The sequence below is a fragment of the Empidonax traillii genome, unplaced genomic scaffold (genome assembly GCF_003031625.1).
Source record: "Empidonax traillii isolate 1590-97213 ecotype Southwest subspecies unplaced genomic scaffold, ASM303162v1 scaffold1197:size200652, whole genome shotgun sequence".
Lineage (NCBI taxonomy): Eukaryota > Metazoa > Chordata > Aves > Passeriformes > Tyrannidae > Empidonax > Empidonax traillii.
The window spans coordinates 77278-104335 of record NW_020956390.1 but is presented as its reverse complement, the minus strand read 5'-3'; the positions used below and the strand labels follow the sequence as shown (position 1 = coordinate 104335).

The 27058-nt window shown below is 52.3% G+C and overlaps 1 protein-coding gene across 3 annotated transcripts; it reads right to left on the bottom strand.

Annotated features, from left to right (window-relative positions):
* Positions 1-373: 373 nt before the first annotated feature.
* ASCC2 (activating signal cointegrator 1 complex subunit 2) lies at positions 374-27058 on the bottom strand. 3 transcript variants are annotated; one of them, XM_027905720.1, is made up of 19 exons: positions 26913-27058; positions 24057-24152; positions 22734-22892; positions 22229-22399; positions 20342-20471; positions 18421-18488; positions 16961-17071; positions 15927-16039; positions 13483-13557; positions 12829-12936; positions 11133-11201; positions 10385-10459; positions 9849-10035; positions 9122-9336; positions 7491-7610; positions 3541-3762; positions 2004-2115; positions 1515-1591; positions 374-775 (listed from the first exon to the last, which is right to left on the bottom strand). In XM_027905720.1, exons 2-19 carry the CDS (start codon positions 24135-24137, stop codon positions 607-609), a joined length of 2262 nt encoding a protein of 753 aa, XP_027761521.1. In that variant the 5' UTR covers positions 24138-24152; positions 26913-27058; the 3' UTR covers positions 374-606. The 3 variants fall into 3 exon arrangements, with proteins under 3 accessions (XP_027761521.1, XP_027761520.1, XP_027761519.1); XM_027905719.1 differs by lacking the exon at positions 26913-27058 and adding an exon at positions 26396-26476; XM_027905718.1 differs by lacking the exon at positions 26913-27058 and adding an exon at positions 26112-26208.

Here is a 27058-nt window from a genome sequence, read left to right as displayed (position 1 = left end):
GTTCCCTGCCAGCATGGAGCTGTGCCAGGGCAGGCTCAGGGTGGATCTCAGGGCAAGGTTCTTCCCCCAGAGGGTGGTTGGCACTGACCAGGCTCCCCAGGGCAGTGGGCACAGCCCCAAGGCTGCCAGAGCTGCAGGAGGGTTTGGATGATCCTCTGGGGCACAGGGGGGGACTCTTGGGGATGGGGCTGTGCAGGGCCAGGGGTTGGACTGGATGGTCCTTGTGGGTCCCTTCCTTGGGATATTCTATGATTCCAGTTCAGGATAAGGCATTTCAGTGGGGGCTGTCCCAGAGTCCCAGGCAGGCCATGGAGCCCCTGGGAATGGTAGGGAAGGTGCAGGGATCAGTACGAAAATAAAACTCTGCGGATTATAAATGGTACAAAAGGGAAGGAGGGGCTGGTGCAGCCTGTCCTGTGTATTGGGTGCAGCCACCAGCACACACGAGTGAAGACACTCAGGGCCTGCTCCTTCCCAGGAAAGGCAGAGCTCCCACAGGGAACGCCGTTCCACGCGAGCTGAAGTGCCAGGTGCTGAACCACGACATCCAGCCCCCTGAGCGCAGGGAATGCCGAGCAGGAGGCTGGGGATGGTGCCAGGAGTCCCTCAGGAAGGGATCATGCCTTTGCTCCGCTTCCTGTCGGCCATGGCCCGCCGGTTGTGGTTGGCCCTGGTGCTCTTGTTGGCCTCCTTCTTCCTGCGCTCCTGCACCGTCTCCCGGTTCTGCCCGTGGCCCTTGGCATTCCCAACAACGGCAGAGCTGTCGTGCTTGTACCTGCAGGACACACAGAAGGACATCACAGTGAGCCCACAGCACAGCTGGGGACAGAATCCCACACCCCCAAAACACCCAGGGGGTGAGGAGTTCAGCCCTCGGGGCCTTGGCTCATCCCAGCGATCCACAGGAGTCCAGGATCAGCATCAGCCACACAACAACTGTGCCCTTCGACACACTGAGCCCATCAGCTGCAAACAGCCCTTAAACTGCCCCAAAACCCCTGCAGGAGCTGTTGGAGCTCTGGGAGCTCTGCTCTCCACGATCCTGCCTAGCAAAGGGTTCTGCTGCTTGTGATAAAGGGCCTGCAATGACAGGACACAGGGAATGGCTTCCCAGTGCCAGAGGGCAGGGACAGATGGGATATTGGGAAGGAATTGCTGGCTGTGAGGGTGGGCAGGGCCTGGCCCAGGTTGCCCAGAGAAGCTGTGGCTGCCCCTGGATCCCTGGAAGTGTCCAAGGCCAGGCTGGAAAGGGCACAGAGCAACGAGGTGAGCTTTAAGGCTCCTTCCCACCCAAACCATTCCACAGCTCCATGACAAGCCAACCCATTCAACGGGATAGAACAACCAGCAGTGAAGCAGAAGGTGGGTGGGGAAATTCACACCACGGTGGTGGTGACCCTGATGTAGAGGAATGTCGGGAGCAGGAACACCCTCAGCCATTGCAGTCAGCAGCAAAGCACCTGCCAACTGCAGGGCCAGGGATTCATTCCCCCCAGAGCCTGATCCTCGCTCACCCCTTCCTGGCCAGGAACGCCTGGCGCCTGGCCTCGGCCCTCTCCCGCAGCACAGCCGGGTCCTGCACAAAGTGGTCCTGCAAAGAAGGGAGGGAAGAGGTCAGGAAACTCAGCAACCCCTGCAAAATCCCAGAGCAGGAGGGGATTCTGCTGGGAACAGTTAATGCTGGTCCGTTATCCCTGCGGGAATCGTGTCGAGGACTCTGAACAAGGCCTGGCACATGAGGCCCCTCCCCACACCCACGTCACAGAGCCCCAGGGACCCTCGGGGGGCTCTGCTGGCACTGCCTGCCCGTGGGACAGAGCAGGTTAAAGCTCTCCACGGAGCAAATGTCACTGCCCAGCCTGGTTGTCCCGGGAAGCAGCTGAGCTGTCCAGGGGGACGTGTCACAGCCCAGCAGCTCCTCCTACTCCTTTCAGCTGGAAGAGTCACTCCAAAATCTGCTCCCCATCGCCCTGCAGGGAAGAAATAGGGTAAGTCAGGGTCACCTTTGTTCTTTCCTTTTCAGCTTCCTCCTCCTCCTCCTCTTCATCCTCTTCCTCCTCCTCCTGTCCCTCCTCCTGTCCCTTAGGTCTCAAGACCTGAGGAATTGTGAATGGCCTGAGAACAAACACAGAAACAGTCAGCAACGAACACACTGCAGCCACCAGCACTTCCCTGAGCCTTCCTGGTTTGCATCACACCTTTAAATAATGAAATTCTACAAATTTCATGGACTTCTTCTGAAGAAAAGAAAAGAAAAAGGAAGGAAACTCAGGAGCTAATGACACATTGCTAAGGGTAATTAATGAACACATTCTTCACCGGGGAATGTTCACTATGAAGGTGTCACTCAAAATAATAATAGTTAAAAAAAAAAAAAAAAAAAGAAAAAGGAACAGGTCAGGGAAAACCTCAAAGCTCACAAGGAATTTCTCCAAGCAAACAACTGCTTCCTTTGGGAAAGGGGGCTTTAGTAAGGAATATCCTTTGTTAAGCTTTATCTCCCCAGTCAGGAGCCCCCAAACCCAGACAGAAACATTAATGCTCAGCAAGTGTTGTGCTCCAAACCCTCTATGAGTGGTCAGGGGTTATCCATGGAGCCCAAATTTCATTCCTGTGCCCCTGTTTTACACAGGGGGGAAATCCTTGCAGAAATCCAACAGGATTTATGAATCATCCTGGACAGGCAGGGTAAAGGCCTGGGGGTGGAGGCAGAATTTACCACATGCCTTTTATTCTTTAAAATATATATATGTGTGTGTGTGTGTGTTTAAATTCTACTGGAATTCAGACCCACCATTCCACTGTCAAAGAAATAAATGTAAAACCAGAAAAGCCTTTGTTATTTCAAACCCACAGATCCAGTTTTAAGCAGAAACATCCACTAATTGTTCCTGGGGAGAGTGAGCACCTGAAACAGGGGAAAAGACCTGGGTGTCACACTAACAGGCAAACCACAAAAAGGATTTAAATGGAACTCTCACCACACTTTAGGAGGGAAGAAGAGGGACAAAGGAAGCCCAAAGCTTCATTTTAGTTTAAGGTTAAGAACAGTGACATCTTCCTAACACAGAATTCAAAAGGCTGCTTTCAGATAAGTGTTAAAGCAGCTTTTAAACCACGTGTTTTCTACCCCAGCTCGCATTTCTAAACCAAATATTCTTCAGCCTCCACCCCAAACTAACCCTTCGCTTCCTAAAAGCTGATTGTCTGCAGCTGCCAGTCCTTTTGACAGTGAGGGTCTGAATTCCACCTGTCAGCACTTGGAGATGTCACAGGCAAAAGTCCAGTTGTACAATCTCCCAACTTTTGAAGTTTTCCCTTGCTACCCACTCATTTTACATCGCCCAGCTGCACTGACTGTCCAAACTGGCCCATTTTTCCCTGTTGCAGGGGGGGTTCTATGGGCAGAAGTTTCAACACAATGGCAAATTCTCCTCTTGGATTTTGCTGCTGAGTTGAGGCAATGGCTGAGTGGAGGCCAGGTTTGTGGGATCCACACAAGCCCACACAGTTCCCACCAAGCTCCCCTTCCCCACCCACCTCCTGCTGATCAGCTCATCGTCCGAGTCAGCATCGTTGGCCCCCACTTGGTTGCCGTCGTAGGTGTCGTCGTACTCGTCCTCGTAGTCCCCGTAGGGCTGGGCCTGCCCCGGGCCCAGGGGCAGCTCCTCCACCACCACCCTGTACTGGCTGTACCTGTCCCTCTGCTCCTGCACCAGGCTCTTGTCGTTCACCAGGCTCCTGGTCGTGTCCTTCTCCCTCCTGCACCACAGAACAGGGACAGACAAAGGCAGGGTGTCACAACCTTCCCTACAAGGTGCTTTTACCTCTTTTAGTGGAAGATGAAGCAGCCCAAGTCTCTTCTCCAAGGCCACATGAACTCCTTAAACCCCCCTGTTTCCCTGCTGACTTACAGAGTCATGGAATGACCCATCCCATCCCACCTCCTGCCATGGGCAGGGACACCTTCCACCAGCCCAGGTTGCTCCAAGCCCCGTCCAACCTGGCCTTGGACACTTCCAGGGATCCAGGGGCAGCCACAGCTTCTCTGGGCAACCTGGGCCAGGGCCTGCCCACCCTCACAGGGAAGGATTCCTTCCCAATATCCCATCTACATCTACTCTGTCAGTTTGAGCCCATTCCCATTTGTCCTGGCACTCCATGCTCCTCTAAATATTCCCTCTCCATCTTTCTTGTAGCTCCCTTCAGGTCCTGGAAGGCCACAACTAGGTCACCTTGGAGCCTTCTCTTCCCCAGACTACACGACCCCAGTTCTCTCAGAGCTGCTCCACTCCTCCAATCAATCTCCTCTGGACTTGCTCCAGCAGGTCCAGGTCCTTCCTGTACTGGGGGGCCCAAATCTGGAGGGAGTGGGCCTGGTGAGGTCATTTGTCCGAGGCCTCTTTGGCCACTAAAACCATCCCCACCTGGCTTGGAACAAAGTCACTCTTAAATAGAAGCCCCGGGGAGATCCCCCAGCAGATCAGAGCAGGAACTGGAGGCCACCACCACCACCCTTTGAGACAGACAGGAAGCTTTCCCAGGAGGCCAAATCCAATCCTACTCCAGCTGAAATGTGGCCAAGGAGCACCGGGAGAGCCACGAGCCGTGAGTGAGGATGAGAGTCAACACAGCGAACGAGGCAAAGAGCAATCCAGTGACTGTGATCCAACCTCTCAGAGCACTGCAAGGACCTTGAGTTTTAAATTTAGAAGGCAAGTGAATGATAGTCATTTTGGAGAAGGGAAGAGCAGGAATCAGAGGTATTGAAAAGCAGGCACGGAGTGTCTCGAGCTGCACAAGCTCTGAGGTCCTGTTCTTCAGACCAGACAAGTACATATTTACAGAACAACAACAAGGGATTCCACTGTCCAGCATTCCCAGGACAACCTGCAGCCCTCAGAGTCCAGGAGGAACAGGCACCAGTGGATATAAGCAGAGAAAGAACCTGTCCAGGGCAGTGGCAGTGATTCAGGAGGGGACAGACTGAGGTGACACAGCTCTAGGCAGTGGGGGGGGATCCAAGCAGCCTGATTTCCATTCAGAATCTCCAAACAAAGGAAGTTTGCAGCTCCATGTGGTTCCCTCTCTCCCATGACTCACCGTTCCAGGCCTGCATTCAGCTGCACAATGCCCTGCCAAGCATGCAGTGAGTTCACACATCCCCAGGCTGGCATCCCTGGGATAACATCTCCCTGGGCATTCAGCACTGGGTAATTGCTTCCTGCCCAGCTGGTCTGGTGACTGCAGAGCTGTGTGAAATGGCACCAATCCCAGGAGGAACAGTGGGACAGCTCCTCTGGCCCCATTGGTGCTCAGGACATGCTCTGACTTAGGAGACAGAGTCAGCTGAAACAACCAAGGCTGGACAGGCACAGACAAGTGGGATCCCTTTTCAGGATCAGCAGAGTCTGGGCTGGTACATTCATTTCCTCAGGCTCCTTTCCCTTCACAAGGACAGACCCTGCCCCAAACTGCTCCCAGTGGCCAGTGCAGCAGCACCCAGCCTGCTCTGGCCCTTCCAGTGACAGCATGCTCAGCAACAGGCTGAACATGAGAGATTTGGTGAGCAAAAAGGCATGAAGGAGAAGGAAAGAAAGAGAAAGAATTAAATATTGATACAATTCCAATCCAAAGCAGATCTCAGACTAAGCTTGGAGAGCCCTGATACTGCAACACTTGGGTAAAACATCAGGCTTCTTGCTGGTGGAAGAAGCACTGAGGAAGGGGGATTTTTAGGGCTGAAAAGACACTCTTGGTATTTCTGGAGTGCTGAGTGTTAAATCCTGGAGAGCCAGGTACCACAGCTTATCCTTTGAGTGGTCAGCTTTGGGTGGAGGGGGTACAGTGCTCATCACAGCTGGTTACATCCACATTTCAAACCACTCAGACCAGAAACAACGTGTCTGGGGTCCTGCAGAGAGTTCTCAGTGTAAAAACTGTTCTGAAACGAAGACACAGCCTGAGGGAGGCCAAAAGACACCAGAAGAGCAGCAGTGAGTGGGCAAACCCAAGAGGTCCCTTAACTACAGCAGGAGAGATGAGAACTTCTCAAGGAGTGATGGTGCCACTGCAGAGAGGGCTCAGCCTCCCACACAGCTGGAGGGCAGTGCCACAGCCCAGCCCAGGGATCATTCACAGCTCCCAGAGCTCTCCAAGTGATCTGCAGAGGGAGCTCCGAGCAGGTTATTCCAGCCCCTGCGTGCTCTGGGCTGAACCCGGGGCTCTGGGGCCTTGTCCAGCAGCAGCTGCCCAGCTGTGCCAGGCTTTGGGAGACAGGGAGGACCCAGCCCAGGCTCTGGGAGACAGGGATAACCCAGCTCACCTGTGCAAGGCTTTGGGAGACAGGGATAAATCGACACAGCTGCGCACAGGGCACCTGCCCGCACGGAGCGAGGCAACACCAGGGGGAGAAAGGTGAGGTCTGGGAATTCTCACCTATGGCACGTGTCAAAAGGCTTGGCCAGAGAGAAAAGAAATGCCCTTCCTGCCCAGCCAAACCAGGATCAGCACAGTGGCACCGCCCTGAGAAGCTGGACTTGGGACAAAAGTGGTTTCCTCCTGAGAGGTTGGTGCAGCTTTGCAACCCAAACCTTAACTGGGAGCTCTCGTGGCCATGGGGCTCAAACTCCAGCCAGATTTTTAGTTGTCTTGTGTGTAAATACATCCCAACAGAGAGATCACACTTGGCTGGTTACAGATAGTGTTTAGAGTGTACTGGAAGGTGGAACAAGATGGGCTTTAAGGTCCTTTCCAACCCAAACCATTCTGGGATTCTGTGATATGACTAAAAAGAATCTGAAACAAGGGAACCATCTTCCAGGGGCAGAGTTCCTATCCAGGGGAGCCAGCACCTAAATCTGCAGGGAGTGTGGCACACACCAAACTGGGCAGAAAACAAAAACTGGTGGGGTTTTATAGAAATCCCTGCCCATTGCAGGGAGACTGGACTGAGTGACCTTTAAAAGTCCCTTCCAACCCAAACTATTCCATGACTCCAGACGCCCTTGTGCAGGGAGCTCACGGCAGCAGGAGCAACACAAGGTGTCTGAGGCACTCAGTGTTATCAGATTTTGAAGTAGATGGATATTGAAGCTTCTCTTGGCTCTAAACCAGATCATTATTTATTCTCAGCTCTGAGTCACAATCCCAGGCTCAGGGATGGTCCTTTTCAAGGTTTTGTTGTTCAGCACAAGTTCAACATTAAGCCCAAGGAACAAGAGCCTGCCATTACAAATGAGCTTGGCAGAGCCACCTCCAGCAGCAGACACAGCAAAGCCAATTAGGAAAAGCACCACCTGAATCCAACACCCCCTCCCTCATATTTCACTTTCCTTTTGCAGACAGACAGGTGGGAAATAGTTTTGATAGAGCCTCACCCCCTGCCAACACGCTGCTGCAGGTGGTTTGTGGGAGATATAAATGTGCAGGTTCACGGGTATTTATTCCCCCTGACAGGCAGAGTTAATGAGCAGGGACAGGACACTCACCTCTTGCCTTTCTGTATCCGAGACACATCCACAGAGTCCCTGCTGAAAACATCAAACTCATCATTCTGGAAGACATTACAGCGAGAGGTGACCAGGGGAGTGGGGTCTGGCTTCAGCTGCCTGTTAGGAAAAACAAGGGGACAGAGGACAAAAACAAAGGTGAAGTGAGGACGACCAAATCCTCTCCTCCCTAAGCCCCTGGTTTCTCCTTTGCCAAAGTCATCAAGAGCACACCAAGACCCTCCCCGTGGCTCTGGGCCACCCCTTCACCTCACAGCTCTAGTCTGAGCTCCAAGGCAGCTTCCAAACCTTCCCCTTGTGGGGAAACTAAAGCAACTCCCAGAAAGCCAAAAGGGAACTCTCCTGCTCCTTTCAGAGCCACTCAAAGCCTGCAGCACCACGGAATATTCAACAGACTGCCTGCTCTCCACACTGACTCAGTAGAGACAAACACTAAGTATGATGAATTACACGCTGGAAAAAATTCCAATAATTTGCTGCTGCTGATTGCAAGGCATTTATCTCCCCGTGGTTCCTTCTTAAATCTTTCTCACGGCTCCAGGTTTACGTTTGTTCAACTTCTAAGACAAGAGGCTGTTCTTTGCCATTGATTTTGGTGTGCAGTGAGCTCAGCTGGGCAGCTGCAAACGCTGCTGTGCTCACCTGTAAATCAGCAGGGATCAGAATTGGACATTTCCTATTGAACCAACAGCTTTGTTTCAAGACGAAAAAGGCAGAGGGGAGAAAAAAAAAAATCCAGCTCTATCTCATTTAACTGCTGGCTTTGCAGAAAAACCAACCCTTCCTTAAGCCCCCCCAGCACCCGTTGTGCCAAAGTCAGCAGATCTGACTCGGGAGCACCGAGCCTGTTGAAAAACTAGGATTTTTTTGCCATAGTTTTCTGATAAAGATGCTTCCCTTTAACGCAACAGCGAGACAGTCTGCCCACTCCTCCATGAAATGTGAACAAACAGCACATTCACATCCTGACACCCCGTCAGGAACTGCTGGTGCAGCACAAAAACACACTCACAGCTGCAGGCAGACTCCAGCAACTCAATCCTGCCACCAGCTCTAAACCCCTTGTACAACACAGGCAAGCAGGACAAGCCTGGCAAGTTTCTCAGAGGACACATAAAAATGGGTCTGAATTCCCATGTCCAACTTCTGCCTGGTCCAACTTCCCTCACAGATCAGCAGCCTGTTAAATAACCACGTCTGACCCTGCAGGGTGAACTGCAGCTGAATGAGCCCCTCTGAAGACACTCCTCCCTGCAGGACACCTGGAATTTCCACACCTACGACCCCAAACTCTGCAGATAAATAACTTTCGAAGGCAACATGTTCTATTGCCCAGCCCAGTGTCCCAGGGATGGAATTTTAATGGTGCTTATTTGAGCATTTCACGTACGAGGCGTTTTGTCCCTGTCACAAATCCCAGCCCAGAACCTGCCCCACTCAAACACTGAGCAGAGAACGTTCTGCTCCTTGGCAGGCGACAAGGAGAAGCTCTCAGTGCAGTTATACAGCCCAAAAATACACACATGCACCCTCTCAGAGCTCTGCAGGTGCTGAGCCCTCAGTGAGAACAGTGGTAAACGCTGAACAACCAACCGCGGGTTGGGCCACACCTTGGCATCCTTCGGTCCAGCTTGTCCAAGTGAGGCACCAGCTTATCTTCCAGGATGTTGTTGATCACCTGCTCTGTGCTGTATCCATACTCCTCCAGGCAGGCCAGGATGAAGCCCTCCCCGAGGTCAGGCAGCAGGTCCTTCACTTGGGAGATGAGGGAGTCCAGCTCCACGCCGGACACGCGGGCCACGGGCGCGGCCGCCGCCCCAGCACACTGCGGGTACCAAACTGGGGGTTACTGGGCAGGGACAGCAGCTGAGGGCAGGCAGGAGAGCAAGGAATCAAAGGGAGAGCAGCAGTCTGGGCTATCAGAGCTTTAAACACAAAGAAGGCCAAGGCTGGAGTCAAAAGAAGAGAAATCAGGCGTTTTCATCTGAACACACAACTGCTTTTGTCAGTCCCCAGGCCAGCAAGGACGCTCTGGAGAATCCCTTCCTCAGAGCTGTGCATTTAAAATATGCACATGAACTGCAGGGGTGAGGCAGAGTATCTGAATAATCCCCAGCCACGGGAGTTCCAAGCAATTTGCTGAGAGATAAAGCGGGATTCAGGTGGGGATTCCATTCTCATTTCCCAAGGCGTGTGGAGCTGCTCTGAGATCCAGGGAAGGTCAGGAATGACAGTAAATCTCATTTTGTCACCAAAACCAAGCAAACCAAGCCTGTCTCCACAAAGAATGAAGGGCAGGAAGAGCAGAGCCCTGCCCCACCCCCAAGCTGTACCCACCTCATCCTCCAGGGCACAGGCAGCCCCTGCATCCTCCCCATCCTCAGCACAGCTCTCCACTGTTGCTGATGCTCCATCAGATGCTGCTGGTGCTGCTGCATCTTTAACAGCTTGTCCTTTTTTCCTGTCCACCCCTTCCCAGGCACTTTCCACTGCCTGGAGGATATAGGCTGTCCTGGTCTCGTCTCTGAGAGCAGAGTTAAGGACATTCCTGGATGTGCCTGTTCAGAGAACACCCTGGAGTAACTGTGCCTGTCAGTGGCTCCCAAGCCTGTGCCTCCATCAACACCCGTGGAATGATTTGGGCTGGGAGGGACCTTAAAGCTCATCCCATCCCACCCCCTGCCACGGTTGCTCAGAACTGGCCTTGGACACTTCCAGGGATGGAGCAGCTTCTCTGGGAAACAACTGCCCCTCCTCTTTCTTTTCTTAAGGGAAAACTTTCCAGCACCCACTGCAGCTTAACCAGAGGCAGCAACAGAGGAAATGTCCCTGGCGTGAGGGAATCCAACCCCCAAGGTGGGAGCAGAGGATACAGCGTGGAGGATGCCTGCTGGAGCAGACTGACATCGTCCTCAACGGGAAACAGCTCGTCGTAGTCACGGAGAAATCTGAAAATGCAACTTTAATCAGCTGAACTCGATTAATTACCACTCCCACCCCTGCTGTGCCTCCCTGACTGCCTCAGAGCTCAGGTAGGAATGCACAGAACCTCTCACCCAGTCCTGGATTCCTGCCAGGCCTGATTCTGCTCCCACTACACTGCAGCAACGCTCCCCCCAGGCCCTCCGAACGCCCTCAGAGTGAGGGGCTGTTAACCCGGTGCTGCATGACAGGGAGATGTGGTTTATGGTGTGAACGTGCCCAGAATGCCAGCACAGCCAGGAGGATGAGATGGAATTCCCAGTTCTGCCACTTCTTTTGCATGTCCAGCATTAGTGTTTAACATCCTCCTGGCGTGGTCACCCCAGCTGGAAAGCACAGGTCACTAATAACAGCCTAAGTTGTCAAGGGAGCTAATGGCTAAATTGCTACTCTCCTCTTGGAGAGCCTGGATTAAAGAGAGTGAGGAATAACATTCCTCAGTGTCATGCAGCATCCTCCTCACCTTTACCAGGAGGTCTGGTGCTGCAGGCTGAAACCCTCTCACTGCAGCTCTCCCAGCTACTCGGAATGATTTCTAACTCCCCAAAGCCTCGTAACGCTGTCTCAGGCAATCCTGGGGTAAGGGATGGGAGAGGAAGGAGGTGCCTCCCCCTCAGGCTCCTTCCCAGCCAGACTCACCTCCTCTCCTGAAGCACTGAGGTGAAGATCTGTAGAAACTCCTCAATAAATGGCTGAATATTCTCACAGCTGCAGGAAACACAACAGGGTAAACACTCAGAGCTAAGGCTGCCCCACTGCACAAGCTCCACGTTCTGCCTCACCAGCCAAACGAGTCACATTCACACACCAAGGCAAAACCCCATTTAAAAACAACTTCAAGGCCACTTTGTGGCTTTCATGGGAGCAAAGGGTGAAATGGAAACAAATCCCTCTTATGGCTTCAGCAAACACTTCAGGCAGCTACACCTAAAGCTGTATCACAGTCAGAATTACAAGACAGGCTTTACAAAGTTTGATGCCTCAGACTTGCAGTGAGCAGACAAGGGTGTGTAGTGCCTTTGTAATTGTGCCTTTGTTACATGCCTTGGGATGACACCAGTGAGCCTCCCAGGAGGTGTGTGCTCACCTGTGCCCAGCAAACTCCCACTGCACCCCTGGCCACAGTGCCCAAACCTCCCCAGCCCACCCCCTGCCACGGGCAGGGACACCTCCCACCAGCCCAGGCTGCTCCAGCCCGGCCTTGGACACTTCCAGGGATCCAGGGGCAGCCACAGCTTCTCTGGGCAACCTGTGCCAGGGCCTCCTCACCCTCCCAGGGGAGGATTCCTTCCCAAAATCCCATCTAACCCTGCCCTCTTTGAGCTTAGAGCCATTCCCCTTAATTCCTCTGAAGTATTTGTAGTCCTCACAGCTGAGGGATCTGAACATGTTCTGGTTCATTGATACTCTCAGTATTCCAGTGGGTACTGAAAGCCAATCCCAGGGAAGCAGAGGAAAGGCAAGACTGCTGCTGCTCCTTGAAGGATTGGATTTACAGCACAGACAGACTGAGGGATAAAGCCCAGGTCACAGATGAAGTGCAGGAAGCAAATCCAATCCCATAAGGAATCGTGGTGTGATTCCCGGGGGTGTCCCATGCAGGGCCAGGAGCTGGGCTCAGTGGATCGCTTCCAGCTCAGGATATTCTGTGATTCCATGTATTCCACAGAGAAACTGCTCATCTGGGGCAGTTCCACTGCTATCAAAGCAGGGGAAACATCCAAGCAGAGCAAGAGCCCCAGAGCCCAGCAACCTCCACCAGCTCCAGCAGCACAGGTGAAGAGAGGCCAGCCCAAGGGAGCACTGGCCTGGCAGTTGGGATTCAGGTTCTTGGCTCTGTCCCCAGGGTACCATTTTGGGTCATTTCACTTCTTTTCTCTGCTTTAAAATTGGGATAGTTTATACTTGCCTTCCTTTTGAGATTACTCAGGGCTATCAGTTAACCATTTTCCCAACAGGAGTGGGGAAGAACTAGATAAAGGCAGAACTAGATAAATACCCAGGTTTAAAATGAGTGTTTTCAGTGATCTCTAACTCTGCACCACTTCTGTGGGGTCTCAGCCAAGGTGTCTACACACACAATTAGAATTTGCATAAACTGAGGTTCGAAAGCTCCTTGGCCCACAGCTCACCACAGAGATTCTGGACCAAACAGCTTCATCTGGAACATTCCTGATACACAGGACAAGAGAATTCTGATCTCAGCCAAGACTTTGGCTACAGCCCCGAGACAAATAGCAGTATCTGCTCATTTTCTCCAATAAATTTGTAAATGAGTTCCCCCTCCCTCAGCAATCAAATACCCGGCGAGGAGCACAGAGCACAGAGCCAATACCTGCTCTCCAAGATGGGCTGTAGACAGATTTGGTTTATCAGGATGTGAAAAGCTTCTATCATCTTCTTCCTGGAATGCGAAATCCTCCTCCACAAATCAGCAAAAACGCTTCAGAGAGAGCAAAAGACACTGTTGGTGGCAGCACAAGAATCTGTAACACACCTTCATGCCAGAGTTAACCTTCTAAAAGAGGGATTTCATTAGCAGAATCATTTCCTGGCTGCAAAGACCAGAGACTGGAGCCAGTTCACAGCCATTAAGGAAAATCCACGCTCTAAACAAAGCTCCTCTCAACCCCCCAGCTGTCCTGAGAGCTCCACACAGGATACCCCCAGAGTACCAGCACAGCCTGTGCCTTCCCGTGAGACCCAGCTGTGCACAGACACATCATCCCTGTTCTCACACTTGGTTCCAATCTGAATGTACCTCCCACCAAATTCCTTCTTACACAGCACTCAAACAAATGATTAGTCACCCCACTGCCCAGGAAAATTTGGAATTACAAGTGCCATCTCTTCAGAGCTCTTCGAGGCAGCATAAAAAAGGGACAGAAAGACTCCCCAGGGGTGGGTAAAGCAGCATGAAGTGAATTTTTAACTCAGCCTTGGGAAGCCTCTCCGAAAAGCCAAGGCCAATCCTTGCAGTCATTCTCACCTGTTATCCTCATAACGCCTCTTCTTGATAGCAGATTCCAGCTCAGGAATTGCCAGTTCATAAAAGGAAGCCAACCTGTGGAAAGGAGGAACAAACCAGTAACTAACTGTCAGCTGAGGTTCCAAAAACCATTTGCTAAAAGACAAATCAAGTGGCTGGTTTCACTAAACCCTCCTCACCAGCAGTACTCCTTAGCATCACCCATTTTGTTATTTTTTTCCCCCCAAACACAGGAAGATGCACGAGAAAGAGCAGCACTGGAAGGAAATCACACTCAGGAAACCATCGAGGTGCCTTTGAAGAGGTAGGAAAGAAATGCATTTGAGAAGCACCCTGGTACTTATCAGAATTGTCTGCCCAACCCCAAAATATCCCCAACACAGACCTGCAAAGAGCCAACAGACACAGAATCACAGGATTGCTCAGGCTGGAAAAGCCCTCTGAGATCCTCAAGTCCAACCATCCCCCAGCACTGCCAAGGCCACCACTGACCCATGTCCCTAAGGGCCACATCCACATGGATTTTAAAACCCTCCAGGGATGGGGACTCCACCCCTGCCCTGGGCAGCTGTGCCAGGGTTGGACAACCCTTTCCATGAAGGAATTATCCCTGATATCCAATCTAAACCTTCCCTGGCACAGTTTGGGGCCATTCCCTCTCCTCCTGTCCCTTGTTCCCTGGGAGCAGAGCCTGAACCCCCCCAGCTCCCCCCTCCTGTCAGGGATTGCAGAGCCAGAAGGTCCCCCCTGAGCCTCCTTTTCTCCAGGCTGAGGCCCCCCAGCTCCCTCAGCTGCTCCTGCTGCTCCAGCCCCTTCCCAGCTCCATTCCCTTCCCTGCACATGCTCCAGCCCCTCAGTGTCGTGAGGGGCCCAAAACTTAACCCTGTTTGAGTCCACCCTAAAACACCCCCTCCCACTCCAGCATCCTCCTGCCCTCGTGCTCTGTGCCAAGCACTGCACGTGAAGTGGGACACGATTTCCAACCGAGCCTCACTGGCCCTGCTGTTCAGCTCTGCTCCAGGTGGGCATTCAGCTGAAGGTGTCCCTCATCCCAAGAGGATGTTCCAGTGGGATGGGGCAGGGAGGAACCGAGCAAGTTTGGCTCAATTTCTGTTCCAGGCAGTGCACACAGACCCTTCCCTTCAGGGACAGGGCACCAGGAGACCTGGAGAGGTGCCCTGCCAGATCCCAGCCAGCACTGCTGCACCAGCAGGGAGATGGTTCCCAGCACTCTGCAGGAAGGGCTGGCTGGACTCCACCAGGAACATTCTGTCTACCTCCCTCATTAAGAGCCAGGCATGCTAAATGAGTGTCCTTGAGGCAAATGTAGCAGAGCTGGTCGATACTTTTCGTGGGGGAGAGGACTTAGCAAGTGCCAGCAGATTGGTTTAGCTCCAGAGGACACAGATCAGTCTTTTCCTCTGCACATTCCCAAGTCCCAGCCATTTGGCCATACTGAGGATGAAAATAATTGTCTCACTGCACAGAGATGGAGACTCTTTCAACACATCTCTGACATCAACAGGAGAATGAAAAGCCAAAGGTTTCCCCTCTGAGTGCCCAGGCATGGAAGCAGTGCTATTTGCCAGCCCAAAGAGCCACCAGCAGCCTGCTCTCCTTCCAAAATCCCACTTGGACACAACACCCGAGGAGGACAGAGAGCAGGTCACTCAGCCTGTGCCCCCCTAAGACCTCAGAGCTCTGCAACTCAACTGCAAGCAAAAGTGAAATGCAAACCCATGTTTGCTCACACTGAGCAAACAAAACAGGGGAAATAAGGACAGTAAATTAACACTTCTCTCAGTCCTAAACAAGGGGTGGTGAAGGCAAGACCCTACAAGGGGATGTGGGGGCTTAAACCACCCGGAGCACTGTGGGAAGGTGCCACTCAAGGACCTGCAGCCTCTGTGGGGACAGGCTGTGCCGTCTGGACCTTGAGCACATCCTGACTCATGCCCACTGTGCTCCAGAGCTGCCAGCCCTGCTGTGACAGGGCTGCCTGGTCACCCTCTCCCAGGCACTCAGCTTTTGCCTGACCTCAGTAACGCTCTCTACCATAAGACTTGGGCATAATATCAAACAAAACCACTTGTTTTCAACCCTATGAAATACTTCCTGCTTCCCTTGCTCGGATCCTCCAGCAGGAAGATCTTTATGTCCATAAGTCGTCCCTCAGCACCCTCTGCAGAGCACACCCAGTGCTGTCCCGCTGGGTTTCGAAGCCCTCGTGGATGCCTGGCCAGGATCCCTCACAGTGCTGAAGGTGAATACACAACAGCAAATCCAGACATCCCTACCCACTTATTTATTCTGCTGCATTGCTGTCTGTGTGTAAAACCCAGCAGCCCCTGCATTAAATCTGTCTGTTTTTAAGGAGGGAGGGACTGGGACAGGACACAGCAGCACATTCAGTGTCTTCACTCTGCCCGCAGAGCGGGACGTACCTGTAACAAAACTCGTGCTTTTGGAAGGTCTGGCAAGCCAAGGGGAACACATCAAGGAAGGCCCAGAGTGTTGTGCAGGTGTCACATAAATACAGCACGATGTCCTTCAGCTCCTGAGGGGGAAAGAGCAGTTGCTGAGGGGAGAGCCAGGCAAGTTCTCCCAGGAACACCAACAGGGACGCTGCGTGCTCAGGCCAGGCCTTTTCCTGACTGCAGAGTCTAAACTATAAACTTGTTACAGGGTCTGGGAGCAGAGGCAACATCTCTCCTTAAGCCTCCTAAACTCCCTCAAACTCCTAAATCCTTCAAAGATCCATAATGCAATCCTAACTGCTTGCTTTCATTAAAGATCCTGTGTATTTACAGGGATTCTCATCAGATCCTGCTCTGGACAGTGGCTTTGTCCTCAAAATACCCTCCACACATGGAATCCTTCCCCACGTAGCTGGAAGCACTGCATGGGAAACAGAAACACAGGAACCAAAGGGGTGATTTCAGCAGCCTGGACCAGTGCAAGGTGCTTTTCCAGGGCAGCTGAAACAACTCCCACACACACAAACTGAATGACTAAGATTTTGCAGACCACTCTCACTGACAGGGGCCTGTCCTTGTACAGCCCCCAGCACCCAAAACCCCTCTGAATTAACTACAGCTAAAGTACATTGTGGCTAAACACACATTCCTGTAGGAAAAAAAAAAACCAAAAAACTCTGACCCCTGCCAGGGTTAGGGGGACACTTCTGTCAGACATTCTGCTCCATCGTTTATGAGCTGGTTAAGCAGAAAAGGTTCCAAAGTTTCAAACCCCCCCCATCCTTTCCAGTGGATGTGGGTGACATGGACACAGGCAAAGCAACCAGCTCAGGGTGGGAAGGTTTGATCACCACGCCCTGTGACAGTGAAACAGCGACGGGGAACCACGTGCTGTGTGAGCCACTAGTTTTGGGGAACAGAATCTGGGAATCAAACAGAATTTGGGAACAGGTCTCCCTGGTGAGGCTGCAGGAGCACAGTCCAGGCAGGGGCAGCCCTACCTGCAGGGGCATGTTCTCTGCAGTCACACTGACTTTCTCTTCCAGCTTCTGGGGCTCAGCAGAGGCTCCTTCACACTGCAAACCACACTTGTGCAAGATGTTGTTGAACACCTGAACCAAGAGAACAGGGCAGTGTTAACACAAACAGAAGGCAAGCTTTCCCCTGGGAACAGTCACTGCCCATCCCAAATGCAGTTTGGGACTGTTTCTGTGACCCCTCCTGTTTGTGAGCTATTCCCAAAGCCCCCTGTCCTCCTCCCTGAGGCTGGTAGGGCAGATTTTGGGGGTCCTGTTGATAAACAGAGGTTCTGGGGAAGAGCTGCCAGCTGCAATGGTTACCAAAACCACCCTTCTGCAAACTGTTCTGATATGGCAGAGCACAAAAGGTAAATGGAATCGCTGCTGCCCTCCCCACTAATTCATTTGGAAGTTTGCTCTTGTTTCCCAGGATATTTTTAAAGTGTGATATCCCCTCTGAGATTTACCTCTAACAGTTTGTTAACGCATGGAAAAAAAAGAACAGTGATGGTGTCCAAAAACTCAAGTGACATTATAGATGTCTGGGGGTAAATGATACAGAATTGTGGAATCATGGAATAGTTTGAGTGGGAAGGGACCTCAAAAATCATGTGGTTCTGCTCCTGCCATGGGCAGGGACACCTTCCACCAGCCCAGGTTGCTCCAAGCCCCTTCCAACCTGGCCTTGGACACTTCCAGGGATCCAGGGGCAGCCACAGCTTCTCTGGGCAACCTGTGCCAGGGCCTCCCCACCCTCACAGCCAGGAATTCCATCCCAATATCCCATCTCTCCCTGCCCTCTGGCAGTGGGAAGCTATTCCTGTCAGCTTTTGCACAGCCACAGAGCATCCCTTGCACCAGATCCTCCCTTACTCCTGAACCTGCAGTGCCATCCCCAACCCTCTCCACTGTGTCCAACCAGCTCTCGTGGTTTCTATTTTGTTGATTGAAGTTTAATTCTTCCCCTGAACTGCCCAGTGAAAATTCCTTGAGATTCACTGCAGGGAAGGCCAGAAGCTGAGGGGAAGTGATGGGAGAGTCACCCAGTAATGGTTTCAGTTAAAGGCTCAAAACCTTTCTGAGACACATTAACATAAACCAGGGAAAGGCAGCAATAGCAAAATCAAGGGAGGCTCAGGTTGGATCTCAGGGAAAGGTTCTTCCCCCAGAGGGTGGTTGGCACTGACCAGGCTCCCCAGGGCAGTGGGCACAGCCCCAAGGCTGCCAGAGCTGCAGGAGGGTTTGGACAACGCTCTGAGGGACAGGAGGGGATTGTTGGAGTGTCTGTGCAGGGCCAGGGGTTGGACTGATGATCCTTGAGGGTCCCTTCCCACTCAGGGTATTCCAGGATTCTATGAAGTGCCTGCCTGCCTACAATTGTTCCCTCCCACTCTCCAAGCCTGGCCACAGTTCCAGAGGAAATCCCAGCAGGAAAGCAGTACCTGGAGGATGGTGGGCAGAGTCTCATCCAGGTCACCGAAGTAACTTGGCTGCTGAGTGAAGATATTTTCTGAAAAGGGAAAGGAGACCATTTCCATCAGTTCAGGCACTGACACCAAAGAGCAAACCGGCACCAGGAAGTTGTACCTGGGACACTGGACCTGGGACACCAAACCTGGGACACCCCCAGACACAGCTCATGACCACACAGGACACGGGCCCAGCTCAATCTCCAGCCCAAGCACAGGCCCTGCTCCCAAAGAGCTGCTCCATCAGCTCCCAGTGCCACTGGAGATGCAGCACTGGGAACATGCTCCTGAGAGCAGAGCACACCAGGTGTCAGGTGATTCATGCTCCAGGGGCTGGATCAATGAATAATGCAAATACTATCACTGAACGTCCCCAGTTCCTTTATTTGACAACTGGAGTTGACTTTTAATTACTGATAACAGTTCAGCACACACTGGAAAATGTGCTGCAGAATATTTCCTAAAGGTAATGAGGCTTTAGTAACACCTGCTATTACATTACTAGGGCTCCATTATCTTTACAAAATACTCCACTGAGTAATGCCGTGCCATAAATCCTCACCAAGCACTGAGGCTCCTATTTTCCTGGGAATTACTGCTCAGACAATGAAAATTAAGAGTTCTTCAGCAAGGACAGAGCTTGGGCAAGAGTTATGAGACAAGTTTCAGCAAAATTTAAACCCTGAGAAGAACCTGAAGTTTATGAAGGTATGAATTACACCCCAGCACTGCTCGTGCCATCATTGTCACAACATAATGAAAGAACCAGGTGGGCAAATCCTTGGCCACCTGTGTGCAGAATTATTGTGTGCCACTCCAGAGCATAATTCAAAGGAGGTTTCATACACTCAGGTCTTCTTTGGAATATTTTAAACCCCAGATAATCTAAGCTTCACATCTCAAAGAGATCTATCTATACTGTCATGCCTTTCTTCCCACCTCTGAGGCTCAAGAGAGGAATTTAGAGTAGAAGTTACTGGAAAAAAAAAGAAAAAGGATAAAGGGATTAAAAATGCAAAGGTTTATCTCAGCTTTTTTGGCTGGAAATCTGCCTGCATCACATGAGCTCTAACACTTGTCTTGTTAGTGAGCTTGGAAATGAGACAAAAATAGCTACCAAAGGGGAAAGTTTCATCCCATGAGCTTCGTTCAAAGTGGGCGAGTGTTTGCTAAGAAGAGCTCCCTTAATCCAAGCCTGGATACTCTTCCAGCTGTGCTCAGGTGATCTCAAAGATCACAGGCAGTTCCCTCGTGAAGGGAGCTCAGGATAAACACAGAAGTTAAGTCAATGTGCTCCATCTTCATCCCTCAGGTTCTGGCACCCTCAGCCGAGGGTGTCCCTGCCACCAAGGCACGCAGAGAAATCCAGGGAGAGGCACAGCTTGAGCAACACTCTGAAGTGTCTGTGGTTTGGAGGCACTAAATACATCAATACCTGCTTTGAAGATTGGAGTTCTGCCCCTGCACAGAGCAGTGGTTGCCTCACGCTGAGCGTTTCGCTTGGCTCCCAGCTCTGGGAACAGCAGCGCTCACGGGAGCAGTTGGACTGTGCCCCATCTCCCAACCTCCTCCCTCACTGCCCAGGAGTTGTTTGCTCCTTCCCATCCCTTCCAGGATTTCACAGAGTCCCTACATTCCTCTCACAATGGCATGGGAAAGGACTGAGCCTTGGCTCGAGCCTAAGAGCACGAGCCCAGCTTGGGGCAGCAAGGCATGACATGACATTTCCTTGGCATAAATGAAGTGCACAGGAATGAAGAAAAGCACAGTCTGATCTAGAAATGATACATTCTGGTTGCTGCTGAACAATTAATTTTCAGAGTATAAAACCCCACTTGTCATGCAAGTAAGGAAAGGCATAAGTGCAACAAGTTGTTCCTTGGCTTTAACTGACCAATCATCTTCTGGAGCAGGAGGCCATTTCCTTTCCCAAAAAGCACACAGAGATCCAGAATCTTAGGGATGTCAAACAGGAAGTTGTTGTAAATGATTTCTCCAAAGACAGAGGGAGTGATAAAATGATCCTACAAAATAAAAAAAAAAAACAAAACCAGAAGTAATTCAAAGGATAATCCACACCTTGCTCTGAGGTAACTCCAGCACTACAATGACCCCTGTAAAAACCTCTGCTTGAAACAGCTCCTGTGGATGATCTCCCACATTCCCAGCTGCCTGTCACTGCCACTGATTTCTTCACCATGAGGTGAATCAATCCACCCAAAAGTTACACCAGAAATGCCCCTGCAGTTCATGAGTGCCCAGCCTGGGGACAAACAGCTGAGCTGGCACAGAACAGCTCAGGAGCAGCAGTGAGTGACCAGGCACAGGCACAGCCTCGCTGGCACTCACAGAGCACACCCAGGTCACAGCCTGAGGTTTTTGGACCCTGAAAGAGCAGAATTCGAGCACCAGAGATCACAGGATCAGCAACAAGCACGAAAAAAGGCGCAGGAGCTGCAGCTCTGTACCCTGACTGCTGAACACTGTGCCAAAAACTCGCCACACTGAGGGAATTTCTTCCAAAATTCTCGATGAAAGAAAGGTCTGACGCTGAGAAACAAACATCTGAAAGGTGATTTTGGATTTCCAGAAGCCCAGTTTGCCCCTGAGAGAGAATGTTTTCAGTTCTGGTGAAAGGCAGGGCACATTCTCCCTGTCGAAACAGAGGGACAGGTCCAGTTTCCAGAACTCCTGCGGGACAACAGACCATTCATTCCCCTCAAATCACTCAGCTATAAAATGGTTTCAGATGCTCACCTGCCTCTTGGAGAGGTGAGATTTAATCAGACCCTGGAATGAAAGACCCCACAGAGGTGTTGAGTGCCTCTGCTGAAGTGGTGCCAGTGGCTGGATCCAGCACTCCCTCTACCTGCTCCTGTCCCAGTCCTGCAGCTCTCACCACGAGCCCTTTCCTAAATAATTTATCCCTAAATAACACAGCATGGACCAGTGAGGAGATCAGGGGAGGAGTTGCTGAAACACAAGGTGCCTCATCCATCCTGCCCAAAGGCCTGGAGAAAATTCCACAGCTCCTGATGAGAGCTGCACTCACACCATTAGTGCTGAGTATGTCTTTAATCATAGAATCATGGAATGGGTTGGGTGGGAAGGGACCTTAAAGCTCATCCCATTCCACCCCCTGCCACGGGCAGGGACACCTTCCACCAGCCCAGGCTGCTCCAACACCATTCAACCTGGCCTTGGACACTTCCAGGGATCCAGGGGCAGCCACAGCTTCTCTGGACAACCTGTGCCAGGGCCTCCCCATCCTCACAGCCAGGAGTTCCTTCCCAATCTCCCATCTATCCCTGGGGCTCTCAGGTCTCCCTGGAGCCTTCTCTTCTCCAGGCTCAATGCCTGATGATGCCAAGAAAACAGGAACTCAGAGCAATTTCACTGGGAGTCCAAAACCTGGGGAAGGGTCAGGACAGACAGGTATGAGCACAGATGATGTGACACTCAGGGAGGGAACACGCAGGGACTGGTGGTCTGAGGAACCTGTTCCATGTGGCCACACCGAGGCCAACTCGATCCTTCTCCTCTTACCATGACCTATCCCACCACCACACACGGATGACTATTGCTTAGGAAGGAGATGCAGGCAATCAGCTAAGGAATCACCGCATAGTTTAGACACTTCAGCCCTGAGTGTTGCCACCTCCACACGGAAAATCAGACCGATAAAAACACCACCGGCCACGCGAGGAAGAAACAGGATTCCTGTCTCTGATTCCCTTTCTCCCCCGATCTACACAGCCCTGGGAGGCAAAGCAGCGTTCACCTTGGACTCCTTGTGGGTGGACATCCTGAGGAAGGTGAGGAAGACGCTGCGATGGAGGGATTTCTGCACGTCTTCCACCTCTGGCTGGCAATGCCACAGCCCATCGAACCTGCGGGGGGCACGGCACAGGTAGGAGTCCAAACACTTCTGCAGGGTCTCATCAAAGATCACCTGGCACAAGGAAAGACAAGGCAATCTCACACGTTTGTAGGTTGAGCTCACGAGCATCTCAGTTAAGTTTAAAAACAATCCAAAAAACCACTTTAAAAAGTGCTAAAAGGATTCCTATGAAATACAAGCAAACCCTTAAAATCCACGGTGGAAAAATCCACGGGGAAATACTTTCTTTGCACTCTGAGGCGCAGTAATTGGAATGAAGGCGCTTCCCAAGTGACACAACGAGCACAAACAAATCTTTTATGGAAACCATTTCAAGCTCAAGGTTTTTACAACAGGCACCTTCACGTTCATGCTTTGCCTTCAGTGTCCACCAACCAACGATTACCTGGCACCAAAATTTGTCATGAGGCAACGCCAGAAGCCAGTTGAGGTCATCTGCAATGAACTTGGCTCGCTCCAGGAACTCCTCCAGCAGAGCAGGGTCCCTGACGGCAGGAGGGGGTTTGTACAGCACGAACCCCCGATCTGCCTTGATTTCTGGGTGCTGCAGAAAGCAAAGACACCAAATTAAATCCCCAGAGCAGCCCACAGGAACGCCCAGTTGCCACCTGCACTGCTCGGGGAATCCCAGGGAACACAAAGCTACATTTTAACACAGTTTGAGGTCATGGAATCATGGAATAGTGTGGCTGGGAAGGGATCTTAAAGCCCATCCAGTTCCACCTTCCACTAGCCCAGGTTGCTCCAAGCCCTGTCCAACCCAGCCTTGGACACTTCCAGGGATCCAGGGGCAGCCACAGCTTCTCTGGGCAACCTGTGCCAGGACCTGCCCACCCTCTATCTTGATTTACCAGCAATATTTCCAGACCTTGGGAATTTGTCATGTTGCTCCCTGCTTTCTATTAACCAAAGCCTTGCAGAGCAATCCTCCCACACCTTCAGAACAAACAGCAGGAGCTTAATGTCAAGCCTTTGAACTCTCTCTTTTTCCTCTGAACTGGTTCTTGCACAATATTCCATGAACTCAAACTGACACAACCATCAAATACAGAAAGAAACACTTCCCTTCCCAGGGTTACTGAGCAGGCTTTGCCCAGATCCTCCCACCTCAGAAGGACAATTACAACGAGCGGCAGCTCCAAGCTCTGCCTCATCCCACGGGTGTGCTCAGGGTGGAGCAGCACCCATGGTCCCACTCCTGCAGCACCCCCAGAATGTTCTCTCCGGGCCTTATTTCTGGGAGAAAAGGGTTACTGTGGGTTCAGTGTTTTGATTTCATCCAACTGAAGGCAGAGGGTGGGAGATCGTGAGTGGACTGATCCCAGAGCTGCAGCCCAGTCCTAAAATTGAGGCAGGGCTTGCAAAACCTCCCCGAGCATCTCCATTGCAGCAGAGGTCACATCACCAACCAGCTAACAATTCTGTCCCTCAGAAGAGCAGATCTGGGAAAACACAGTTTACCACAGGTGTTGAACAGAGTAAGTTTGGTTGTTGTGTTTTGGTTTGTGGTTTGGTTTTTTTTTTTTTTTTTATGGTGGGTAAATGAAATTTCAGTTATCTGAATGCATTAAAAAAAGAGATTTATTTAACAGGCAAGCTGATCAAATTTCATCCTACCCCAGACCAAGGGGTGGTTTTGCCTGAGTCTCAGTACAAGGCAATTATTTATTAGAGTCCTTGTTTGCCTTTCAGGAAAAGCAGAGCTCACCAGTGCTGGTAAAGTTCTCAGCTTGCCTGTCTTGGGATCCCTTTCTGTCAGCTGGAGCTCATCCAGAGGCAGTGCTGGCATCCTGAGGGCTTGGTCCTGTCCCCAGCAAACAAAAGCAGCGCAGGAGGCACAGGGTCAGTCAGGCAAAAGCACAACAAAAGAAGCTGCAGCCTGGCTCTAACACACCCACACACACCCCCCGTGGCTGGAAACACAGTTCTGCAAAGCAATTTACACCCAGTAATTGATAGCCCACCAAAAGGCCAAGCCCTGAGGGAACACCCAGGACTCCTGAGGGAATCCCAGAAGAAACCTGGTGCTGTACTTTCATCCCTGTTCCTCACTGGGAGAGCACAGGGACCTTCCAGGACAACAAGAAGCATTTGGGGACATGGCTCAATATGGAAACTGCAGATTTAAATGTGGGTGCTGGAGGAACTCTCTGCCTTTGCAGCTCCTTTTAACACTTGCAGTCCATCTCCTGACAGCACAACCTGCAGAGGGAATCCAAACACAGCCTGCATGGGCTGTTCAAAGAGTATTTTTGGTGTTTGTGAGGCAGAGTCACTCAGCACTCACCCAGACAAGGCACCCAGGCTGAGCCTACACAAAACACTCCCTGCCCCTGCCGATTCCCACGTGCTCCCAAACCCGTGGCTTCATCTCCCACAGCCTTTGGGGGCTCAGAAATGTTTCAAATGACTTTCAGAAATTAGCTGGAAGTCAAATATTAGAGTAACTCAAGAGAAAATATGTTAAAAAAGTTCAGACATAACCTGCAACTTTCATATTTTGTGTTTAGTTTCTTTAGGTGGGGGTTAGAATTGAGTTCTGCAAAATGATACTAAAAAGTTCTGTTCTTGTTAAGGCCTAAGGTCACACATCTCATATCGACAATTAATGCAGCCACACTGATTGGGCAGAATATCAATTAAAACAAGAGAAGGGTCTCTACAGCTGAACAGCTGATTCAGGATCACGGTCACAGTTTAGACACTGAGCGAGAGAGGGACACTTTTCATTCCAGTTTTTTTAAAGATACAAAATTTCTTTTGGGAAAAAAGAAAAACAACCCCAAAACTTTTCAGCAGAATAAGCCGAGCCGGTTTTCAGTTCTGGTCATGTATTTAATTTGGCACTTGACTTTATTCTAGAGTCACTCTGAGAACTGCACGTAGAAGGGTGTGTTTGCAACGAGGAAAAACATGCCAAGTGTCTCACTGCCAGCCTGCCAGGCATCCAAATGTCCAGTCCAAGTCAAAAACATCTTGGAAAAGACAGACCCCTGGCCAAAAGCTTATTCAGCTGGAGAACAGAAGAAATCTGAGTATGGAATATCCTCAACACAGAGAACATTCCTGATCACCCTCATAAAGCTGTTCCCCCCTCAAGAACTTCGGTCTGAACTACAAGCCCACGATTGATCTGCTGTGCCCTGTGATTTCAGGCACAGTGAAAAAGCCCCACAGCCCTGACAAAGAACACAGCGAACCCAACTTTTGCCAGGGACACTTCTGTTCCCAGTGCCAGAGGTGTTCTCTGTCCTGCACTCCCTCAAGGTGCACAGACATGGGGACACCCGGGGGGAGGTGACACCGCTGGGGCTGCAGGAGCCACTGTGGCACAGCTGGCAGAGGGCAGTGCTGGGTCTTGTCATGGATTCATAGAATAGTTTGGGTGCAAAGGGACCTTAAAGCCCATTTTGTTTCATCCCGTGCCTGGGCAGGGACACCTTCCACTGTCCAAGGTTGCTCCAGCCTGGCCTTGGACACTTCCAGGGATCCAGGAGCAGCCACAGCTTCTCTGGGCAACCTGTGCCAGGGCCTGCCCACCCTCACAGCCAACACTTCCTTCCCAATATCCCATCCATCCCTGCCCTCTGGCAGTGGGAAGCCATTCCCTGTGTCCTGTCCCTCCATCCCTTGTCCCCAGTCCCTCTCCAGCTCTCCTGGAGCCCCTTTAGGCCCTGCAAGGGGCTCTCAGGTCTCCCTGGAGCCTTCTCTCCTCCAGGTGAACCCCCCCAGCTCTCCCCTGTCCCAGACACCGCCAGTTCACCCCGGCCCTGCCGCCACCGCTGTCCTGGGCCATGTCCCTCTGTCCTGGGCCATGTCCCTCTGTCCTGGGCCCTGTCGTGCCCTGACACTGCCACCAACTCCCGCTGCACCCGCCACAGCCGCCCGAGCCCCGGCAGCGGCACGCGGGTCCAGCTGTGTCCCTGTCCCGGCACCGGCACACGGGGCATCCCAGCCCCAGCCCTGGTCCCTGTCCCAGCCCCGGTACCGACACACGGCCCCGCGGTGTCGGTGTCCCAGTCCCAATCCCTGTCCCAGCCCCGGTACCGGCACCGTTCCTGTGGCGCTTCCGCGGCCGAGCGGCTCTTCCGGCAGCGGGCGGAACTCCCCGGGCTGGGCGGGCACCGCAGCGGCCCCGCCCCGGCTGAGGGACCGGCCCGGCACCGGGGGCGGGAGCGGGGAGAGGGGTCGGGGTGGAGCCGGGACAGGAGCTGGGGTCGGGTCTGGGGCTGGATCGGGGGGGACAGGAGCCGGGATCGGGCCCGGTGTGGATCCCAAGGGACCGGAGCCGGGATCGGGCCCGGTGTGGATCCCAAGGCACAGGAGCCGGGATCGGGCCCGGTGTGGATCCCAAGGGACCGGAGCCAGGATCGGGCCCGGCGTGGATCCCAAGGCACAGGAGCCGGGATCGTGCTGCCTGCACCAAACGGGCGGGTTTAGCCCCAAAGCGGGCCGGCTGCCGCCGCGGGGCCGGGGCAGTGACAGCCCTTGACCCGTGTTGGGATGGGAAGGAGCCTCCCGCTGTTCTCCCTTTGGAGGCAAACCAGCTGGTCCAACAAACCACCGTTGTAAAGAAGGAAGCCCCGATACCTCAGCTGCACTGCCCCGTCCGGGGTCATGGGCAGGGGAAGGGGTTCTGCGGGGACAGGGACCCATCCCAGCCGGGGACCCCCGCAGCCCCTCACAGGTTCCTGGTGCTCCTCAGGGCGG